Below are 10,114 nucleotides of genomic sequence, written 5' to 3' on the forward strand. Positions count from 1 at the left end.
ATCCTATCCTTCTTTTCCAGCCCACCGGGAGCACCTGAAGGCTGAACTAATTTATCGCAGGATAAGTCATCAACTGCCGAGCCGAGAAGTTCGTGACGAATCGAAATTACTGTAAGTTCGCTCATCTCTAATCTCCTGTAAGATATCGTACAGTTATGATACAGTGTCATTTGCTTCTATTACCTCCGTGCGCCGCTTTGTCCCGTTTTCATACACAGGACCCGCACCTAGAAGTTATGTAGTGCGATTCGTTTTATTTTACTGTTGTCGCTGACCTAAAAACGAAATGTTCCGAACGCTGGCCAGTGGAGTACCCCTTTAAAGGGTATATTACTCCTATTAAAAAATCTTAATCCTTCCTGTACTTATTAGCTGCTGAATACTACAGTGGAAATTCTTTTCCGTTTGGAACACAGAGCTCTCTGCTGACATCACGAGCGCAGTGCTCTCTGCTGACATCTCTGTCCATTTTAGGAACTGTCCAGAACAGCATATCTTTGCTATGGGGATTTCCTTTTACTCTGAACAGTTCCTAAAATGGACAGGGATGTCAGCAGAGAGCACTGTGCTCATGATGTCAGCAGACAGCTCTGTGTTCCAAACGGAAAATAATTTCCACTGTAGTATTCAGCAGCTAATAATTACAGGAAGGATTAAGATTTTTTAATAGAAGTAATTTACAAATCTGTTTAACTTTCTGGCACCAGTTGATTTAAAAAAAAAAAGGTTTTTCACTGGAGTACCCCTTTAAGGAATTCCTCTTTATTCACCATTTCTTAACAGTCCCACCCCGAAATACTCACGTATCTATAACGCCATCGTCCGTGGTAAGAGAAGGTGACAGCGTACAGATCCGGTGTACTTCTGAAGCCTCTCCTGCTCCTAGACTGGTCCTGAAGATGATAATGGGACACGGTGTGGTCGATCTGGTGTCTGAAAGTGGAGACTACAACATTTCCAATGCTGGAGTAGAACATACGGGAACATATATCTGTGAATCTACCAATGCGGCTGGCAGTGAGATGGCGGAGGGCACTCTAAATGTAGAAGGTGAGAAGCGGTAATGTACTCAAATGTCCTGAATATACAGATGTGTCTTTCCTTACACGTCCTCTTGACTCGACTATCCTGAGATGAGTGGCGGTAGATGACTGCAATACTCTGTCGGGAGAGGTTTACGCTGTATGTGACCACCCAGTGGATATGAAGTGAACTGCAGCCTGTCATGATAATGTATTGAGTTTAAGTTGTGAGAAATTACATAACAAAATAAGGTGGACACATTTATGTGCTTCGCTTTCTTGATGGGGCCTTTGTACTGTTAAAGGAGTACTCCGGGATATAAAAACGTATCCACTATCCTAAGGATAGGGGATAAGTGTCAGATCATGGGGGGGGTCCAACTGTTGGGACCCCCCGCGATCTCCTGAACGCGGGCCCCGACTCTCCTTCTAAATGGAGTATGTCGACCACAGCACAAAGCGATGGCCAACACGCGCTCTCCATGCAGCTCTATGGGAAAGCCAGAGATTCCCGAGTGCAGCATTCCGGCTCCCTGTACAGGAGATGGAGGGGGGGGAGGGTCCCAGCCGTCGTACTCTACACGATCTGACAGGGGATAAGTTTTTATATCCCGGAGATCTTCTTTAAAGGGGTACTCTGGTGGAAAACTTTTTTTTTTTTTTTTTTATCAACTGGTGCCAGAAAGTTAAACAGATTTGTAATTTACTTCTATTATAAAATCTTAATCCTTCCAGTACTTATTAGCTGCTGAATACTACAGAGGAAATTATTTTCTTTTTGGAACACAGTGCTCTCTGCTGACATCACGAGCACAGTGCTCTCTGCTGACATCTCTGTCCATTTTAGGAACTGTCCAGAGCAGCATATGTTTGCCATGGGGATTTTCTCCTACTCTGGCAGTTCCTAAAATGGACAGAGATGTCAGCAGAGAGCAATGTGGTCATGATGTCAGCAGAGAGCACTGTGTTCCAAAAAGAAAATAACTTCCTCTGTAGTATTCAGCAGCTAATAAGTCCTGGAAGGATTAAGAATTTTTAGTAGAAGTAATTTACAAATCTGTTTAACTTTCTGGCAACAGTTGATTAAAAAAAAAGAAAAGTTTTCCACCGGAGTACCCCTTTAAAGGGGTTGTCCTACCCTATCCACAGCATAGGAGATAAGTGTATGGTTGCAGGGGGGCAGACTACTGGGACCCCATGCAATCTCAAGAAAGAGGTTACAGAGCCACCTATCACAAAACTGTGGTCACATGTGCACACTGCCCCTTCAACCACTGTCTTTGGGCATGTTTAATATAGCCGAGAATAGTGCTTACCTATCCAGCAGTAAACACACCAGACTAGGACTTGACAGGAGACTTAGTTCTTGGGCCGTCAACATTGTGAGAGACTTGACCACTAGATAATTGTTTAAGGTTGGAAATAATTGCCAGATCCTTCTTCCTTAGGGGCCATTAGTGAAAGAGTCCAACATGCTAATCAGTGCAATGGGGCATGTACCTGAGTGGTCTGATCGTGACCAATCTGTCCAGACAGATTCAGAAAGTTCAGATTCATGCCCCATTCAGAACTGAGGTGATGGAAACTGGGGTCTGTGGCCTTTTTAGCATATTGGGGGGCCAACAGTAATGCCACCAACTAGGATTTATTGGGGGGTTGGCACGAAGGAAAAAGAAGCATAAATCAGTGACGTGGCATCGTGGGTCCTGAGAGTTTAAGACGTGACAGGTCTCTTTGTGAAATCAAATACATTTGGCCATAACAGAAAAAATGTTCTGTGTTTCGTTCTCAGTTGCTCCCAAAAATACCTACATAGAGATCATTCCGTCTCCATTCGTAATAGAAGGTGACTCTGTACAGATAAGGTGCAGCTCAGAAGGCTCCCCAGACCCTAAACTTGTCCTGAAGATGAGATCAGAAGACGAACCCATCACCCTGGACTCAAGTGACGGATCTTACAATATCACTCATGTAGGAATAGAGAACGCAGGAACCTACATCTGTGAATCTGCCAATGTGGTGGGACAAGAACTGGGCCTTGGGAACACTGACCGTACAAGGTGAGTGCTCCTCATCTTCTTACCTATTCTAACCCATTGTTAGTGACAGAGGGTACAATGTGCAGAATAGCTGAATGTTATAAGGCAAAACAAAATAGCTGTTGTACCTGTCCAGTCTTCATTCTAAATAACCTCATACATTCTCTTCCAGTTCCACCACGAAACACCACAGTGGTTGTGACTCCATCACAGAACATCAAAGAAGGTGATACAGTCACTATCACTTGTGAGACCCACAGCATCCCATCTCCAACCATCATTCTCCAGAAAGTGTGTGCCAAGAATAACACGCTGCTACAGAGCACCAATGGCACCTTTACACTGCACAATGTCACCACACAATGACACTGGAACATACACCCTCAAAATTATTAGCAGTGCTGGAAATGAAACAGAGGTCATCAATATCGTTGTGGCAGGTGAGATGCACTTAGGTTATCCTTAAAGCTTACATGGTATTCAGGTGGGCCAATAATATGACTTTTCTCTTTACTTTTTCATTACATTTAAAGGGGTTCTCCGCCCCTAGACATCTTATCCTCTAGCCAAAGGATAGGGGATAAGATGTCTGATCGCGTGGGACTTGCCGCTGGGGACCCCCGGGATCTCAGCTGCTACACCACAGACATCCGATGCACGGAGCGAACTTCGCTTAATGCCGGATGACTGGCCAGACGGGGGTGGAGGCTCGTGACATCACGACCACGCCCCTCTCATGGCATCATGGCCACGCCCCCCTCAATGCAAGTCTATGGGAGGGGGCCTGACGTCTGTCATGCCCCCTTCCATAGACTTGCATTGAGGGCCCGTGGCCGTGACGTCACGAGCCTCTGGTGCTGCACCCGACGCTCTAAACGAATTGCAGGGATATCGCAGGGACCCCTGCGATCAGACATTATATCCTCTATCCCAGTGTTTCATAACCAGGGTGCCTCCAGCTGTTGCAAAACTACAACTCCCAGCATTTCCCAGCCGTTGGTTGTCTGGGCATGCTGGGAGTTGTAGTTTTGCAACAGCTTACATCATATTCGGGTAGTCCAATAATATGACTTTTCTCTTTTACTTTTTCTTTACCTTTAAAGGGATACTCCGCCCCTAGACATCTTATCCCCTATCCAAAGGATAGGGGATAAGATGTCTGATCGCGTTGGACCCGCCACTGGGGAACCCCCGCGATCTCGCTTGCTGCACCCCAGACATCCGGTGCACGGAGCGAACTTCGCTCCATGCCGGATGACTGCCGATGCGGGGCAGAGGCTCGTGACATCACGGTCACGCCCTGCTTGTGGCATCACAGCCACACCCCCTCAAGGCAAGTCTATGGGAGGGGGCGTGACATCTGTCATGCCCCCTTCCATAGACTTGCATTGAGGGGGCGTGGCCGTGACGTCACGAGCTTCCGGTGCTGCACCCGACGCTCTAAACGAATAGCAGGGATATTGCAGGGACCCCCGCGATCAGACATCTTATCCTCTATCCCAGTGTTTCCCAACCAGGGTGCCTCCAGCTGTTGCAAAACTACAACTCCCAGCATGCCCGGACAGCCGTTGGCTGTCCGGGCATGCTGGTAGTTGTAGTTTTGCAACAGCTGGAGGCACCCTGGTTGGGAAACACTGCTCTATCCTTTGGATAGGGGATAAGATGTCTAGCGGCAGAGTACCCCTTTAACAACAAAACCCACATACAGGAAACCATAAACCGCCCTCTAGGAACACAAGGTTAGAGAAACTGCTCATAGAACATCTGGGGGACTTCTCTTCACTTGACTTCAGACCAGCACCTGGTAAATTGCACTAAAGACTTTTAGAAAGTTTTACATATTTTTGAGTTATTCAAAGACACAGCTGCTAAAAAAGGTTTCGACTCCCACTGAACACTAAGGCTAGGATTTCACTTTTTTTTTTTTTTTTTTGCTAAGTTTTTTTCACTGAAAAAAAAAAAAACAGCACAATTTCTTGCGTCTGATGTTTTTTTATGCCGTTTTTGCATTTGAGTGGAAATTGTATTTTTGGCCCGTTTAACGTTTTTTTTCAAAATTTGTTGTGTACCAAAAAATAAATAAAAAAATAAATAAAAAAGGATGCTGTATGGATGGGAAAAAATAAGAAAAATTTGACGAAATTTAGATTTTTTTTTTTATAACAAAATTTTTATTACTTTTTAATAAAGTGTGTGTGTGTGTGTTTCACTTTTTTTTTCTCCTCAATTTTTTTAATTTTTAGGTAGTACTACTATTCCCTGCATGGAACAGACTGTTCCATGATGGGAGTAGTAGTTCCTGTATTAATACAGATCGCCCCGGGTGTCACTTGTGACACCCGATGTCATCGTCCATAATATAGCAGAGATGCGGAGCGGATCTATACAGCCCTCACATCTCTGCTCTGTACTCCGGCCAGTGATATGAATAGAACATCACTCATTCATATTTTCCGCCCAGAGTGGGGCAAAATATTGTGTGACCGATCTGCAACATAAATTGACACATTCCTCACTTCAATTTGCATGCAGAGAATTTCCAAAGTGTGTGGATGAGATTTGTTAGATTTGATAAAATCTTATCCACTTTACTGCAGATTTTCCATTCACAAATCCAGATGGAAAACGTATGAATTTATGTTCCACATCCATCCATTTGGTTATTGAGATACCTACATGGCGCTCCGCAATGGTTGACATCTACTGACTCAATGACCCTTATTTACTAAAAGTGGAGTGTAGATTTCTTTGTGGGTTTTAATACCCTACAATTTATTTTCCACAGTATTTACTACATTTCCCACTTTCCCTACAATTACTTTACACCTGTTCTGATCTGTCGGGGTTTCCTCAGCTCAAATCCACCACATTTTATGTGGAAACCTTAGTAAATATGTTGGGTTTTTGTGAAAATGTCGGGAACATGCCCCCTTTTGGAGAACCCGCCCCCTTTTCCCAGTGGCCACGCCCCTTTTTCGTTTTTTTTTTTTTTTTTTTTTTTTTTTAGCAAAATGGAGAGTTAGTCGGGTTTTTTACAATTCTGGCACAAATTCAGGCACAAATTCTGGCACAATGCGACAGAATCTGGCACACAACCCGACAAAACATGTTGGGTTTGCAATAGTAAATGAGGGCCAATGTACACAATGTCAACACAATGGGGGGAGATTTATCAAAAACTTTGCAAATGAAAATCTGCCAAGTTGCCCATGGCAACCAATCAGATCGCTTCTTTCATTTTCCAGAGGCTTTGTTGAAAATGAAAGAAGCAATTTGATTGGTTGCTATGGGCAACTGGGCAACTTTTCCTCTGGACGGGTTTTGATAAATCTCCCCCCAATGAACATATGGTGGCGACCACACACTTGGACATGAATCTTTTTCTTTTTTTTCCATATACATGTACAACACCACCTGTGATATCTGAAGCAGTCTGACAGCTGGTCTACATTGGGTCCTCTGCCACCTTAAAGGGGTACTCTACTGCCCCAGCATCCCGGAAAATTAAGTTTCGAATGCTGGGTGCGGGGGTTGTGACATCACGCCATGCCCCTCAATGCAAGTCTATGGGAGGGGGCGTGGCGGCCGCCACGCCCCCTCCCATAGACTTGCATTGAAGGGACGTGGGGAGCATGGCCATGATATCACGACCCCCACAGCCCTCACCCAGCATTGGAAACCAAATGTTCCAGATGCTGGGGCAGTGGAGTACCCCCTTTAAAGTACCCACGACTTGTCACATGATCAAAAATCTGATTGAAAGTGCAATCGGACGAAAACTGAGGCTTGTTTTAAACAATTGTTTACCACTAGAAATACGACTGTAAATGATTTTTAGGTAAAAAAAAAAATCGTATTAGGGGCAGGGTCAAACGTGCCGTATTTTGCTGCGTATTCGCTGCTGCGTATTTTCCTACCCATTGACTTAAAATATGCCGCTGCAAATACGGCCCGTGTGACCCTACGCTAAAGTGGTATTCCAGGATTTTTTTAAACTTTTGGGCTACGTGCCCCTGATGTGAAGTTATGTATGGTATAAATTAACGTGGATTACCTGTTTGAGGTGGATTGTGCTGATTTTCGTATTTTCATTAGGGATCACTGTCATCTCGAGCCTTTCCTGGCCGGCTGTGTGGCTCAAGTCAGGTGATCACAGGGGGCTTGGCTGCTTCTTGTCTTCCTTGAAAAGACAGTCCCGTGATAATATGTGCGGCCCATCTGTATGTACCGCCACGTCCTCTACTGTCACATGATCCAAGCAGAGTCTGCAGATAGCGAGGACGCTCTAAAGGCTGGCACGGCGGGATGTACAGAAGAGCCACACACTGTCATCAGGGGGCAACCCGGCCACCTTGTCAGGGAAGACGAGAAGCAGCCAAGACCCCCCCCTCCCCCGATCAGCTGACTTGTGCCACATTGTCTTGAGCCGCACAGCAAGCCAGACAGATAATACAAGTTACTGGACACCATACATAACTTGACATCAGGGGCACATAGCTTAAAAGTTCATAAATCATTGCATACCTCTCTAACTGGTCGGAAGTCAAAATCGTGATGTGAATCCAGCCTTAAAGGGGTACTCCGGTGGAAAATTATTATTATTATTTTTTTTTTAATAAACTGGTGCCAGAAAGTTAAACAGATTTGTAAATGACTTCTATTAAAAATTCTTAATCCTTCCAGTACTTCTTAGCGGCTGTATACTACAGAGGAGATTATTTTCTTTTTGGATTTCTTTTCTGTCTGACCACAGTGCTCTCTGCTGACACCTGTGTCCATTTTAGCAACTGTCCAGAGCAGCATATTTTTTCTATGGGGATTTTCTCCTGCTCGGGACAGTTCCTGACATGGACAGAATTGTCAGCAGAGAACAAAAGAATTTCCTCCTGTAGTTTTCAGCCGCTGATAAGTACTGGAAGGATTAAGATTTTTTTAATAGAAGTAATTTACAAATCTGTTTAACTTTCTGGCACCAGTTGATTTAAAAAAATAAAAATTTACCACCGGAGTACCTCTTTAACTTGCTTTCAATAGTTTATTATTATACAAAATGTAGTTGTAAGGTCAATATCTATTTTGGCTTAGTGTCTGGGCAGCTGCTCCTGCTCCCATAATGTATATATATATATATATATATATATATATATATAACTACTGCACTTGACCTTATAGAAGCAGCATCTGTTGTGTCCTATAAATGTCATCCATCACTCTCCCCCATCGTGCTGCCCGTCAGTATTTTTAACCATCCCCCCTCGTCTTTGTCTTCCTCACAGCACAAGAAAGCACAAGTCCAAGATTCAACCTAGTGCCCCTATATATCTTCGGATCCGTGGCCTTCGTTTCGGCGGGTGCCATCGCCTCCATCGTCTATCATCTCAAGAAATCGAAGGTACAAGGATCGTACAGCCTAGTAAAAGCTTTGAGAAGCAAAGTGTGACCGGACATTGGTCGTCTTTGATGGACATCTCCATGTGCAGGTCTATGGACAATGGAACACTTGTGGTAGCGCGTTCCTTCTGGAAGTCCTCCTCATGGACCTATAGTGAGCTTGTGCTGTCCCAAGCTCCGTGGTCCTTTTGTGGTAGAACCTTGGAAGTGAAACCATCAAAACCCGATTCCGTAAATGGGAAAAGACGGAAGAAGAAACAAAGATCTCTATTTTGAGTAGCTGGAGCACTATGTGTGTGTGAAGGATCACTATTTGCACTTGGACTTTTTGCGTTTTGTGGTGGTGACCATGTAAATGTATAGAAGCTGCTCATATTTATGTCACGTTAGTGTCAGAGCGTCGTCTCTTCTGTCCTCTTTCCCTTGTGTTGGTCTTGTGTCGATGTGTTAGAGACGTGAAACGTGTCATGAATGTTAATGTGGCCTTTCTCCATAAGGCAGAGCTGAGCTCTAGGCGCCTTTTGTTGGCCATTGAAATGGAATGAGAAGGCGAGGATCAAAACCCACAACTGAGAGAGAGAGTGGGATTTAGTTTTTTTTTTTTAATAATGGACACAAAGAACACAATAGGGCATCTCATTGGTGTGGAGATTGTGTGTGATAGTCATAGGCCTGAAACTGCACATTGATACGTTGTCTCATACGTGAAGAACTTTTCCTTCCTTTTTGGATTCCGTCCAAACCACCTATTTCAACCCTCAATTCGTTTGTTCTCTGAGATGTCTGGTAGCGTCTCTTCCAATCTGACCACAGTGCTCTCTGCTGCCACCTCTGTCCATGTCAGGAACTGTCCAAAGCAGGAGAGGTTTGCTATGGGGATTTTCTCCTGCTCTGGACAGTTCCTGACACGGACAGAGGTGTCAGCAGAGAACACTGTGGTCAGGCTGGATGGAACTACACAACTTCTTGTGGAGCATACAGCAGCTGATAAGTACTGGAAGGGTTAAGATTTTTAAATATAAGTCATTTACAGATCTCTATAACTTTCTGGCACCGGTTGATTTGAAAACATTTTTTTCCAACCGGAGTACCCCTTTAAAGGGGTATTCCAGGCCAAAACCTTTTTTTTTATATATATCAACTGGCTCCGGAAAGTTAAACAGATTTGTAAATTACTTCTCTTAAAAAATCTTAATCCTTCCAATAGTTATTAGCTTCTGAAGTTGAGTAGTTGATTTCTGTCTAACTGCTCTCTGATGACTCACGTCCCGGGAGCTGTGCAGTTCCTATGGGGATATTCTCCCATCATGCACAGCTCCCGGGACGTGACATCATCATTGAGCAGTTAGACAGAAAACTTCAGAAGCTAATAACTATTGGAAGGATTAAGATTTTTCAATAGAAGTAATTTACAAATCTGTTTAACTTTCCGGAGCCAGTTGATATAAATATATTTTTTTTAAAAAGTTTTTGCCTGGAATACCCCTTTAAGGTTTATTGGGTAAGCAGCAAAAGCAACCAAAAAGCAATAATACCAAATACACAGTATATAGCAGTTTTATTTTATTTTTTGCAAGAAAAAAAGGTACAACCCATGGGCAGCAGTAGGAAATACTACGATTAGTCAAATCCTACATCCAGACCGGCAGGATATATATTGCT

General features: G+C 43.9%; 1 protein-coding gene across 1 annotated transcript; it reads left to right on the plus strand.

Annotated features, from left to right (window-relative positions):
- Positions 1-725: 725 nt before the first annotated feature.
- LOC130330477 (vascular cell adhesion protein 1-like) lies at positions 726-9,590 on the plus strand (the record flags this gene model as incomplete). The annotated part of the gene is given in 6 exon segments (XM_056553601.1): positions 726-1,050; positions 2,815-3,056; positions 3,058-3,082; positions 3,234-3,418; positions 3,420-3,501; positions 8,338-9,590. Coding segments are annotated over 6 exon segments (1,023 nt in total), but the record flags the coding sequence as incomplete, so codon positions are not given.
- Positions 9,591-10,114: the final 524 nt, after the last annotated feature.

The sequence above is a fragment of the Hyla sarda genome, unplaced genomic scaffold (assembly GCF_029499605.1).
Source record: "Hyla sarda isolate aHylSar1 unplaced genomic scaffold, aHylSar1.hap1 scaffold_3350, whole genome shotgun sequence".
NCBI classification, from domain to species: domain Eukaryota; kingdom Metazoa; phylum Chordata; class Amphibia; order Anura; family Hylidae; genus Hyla; species Hyla sarda.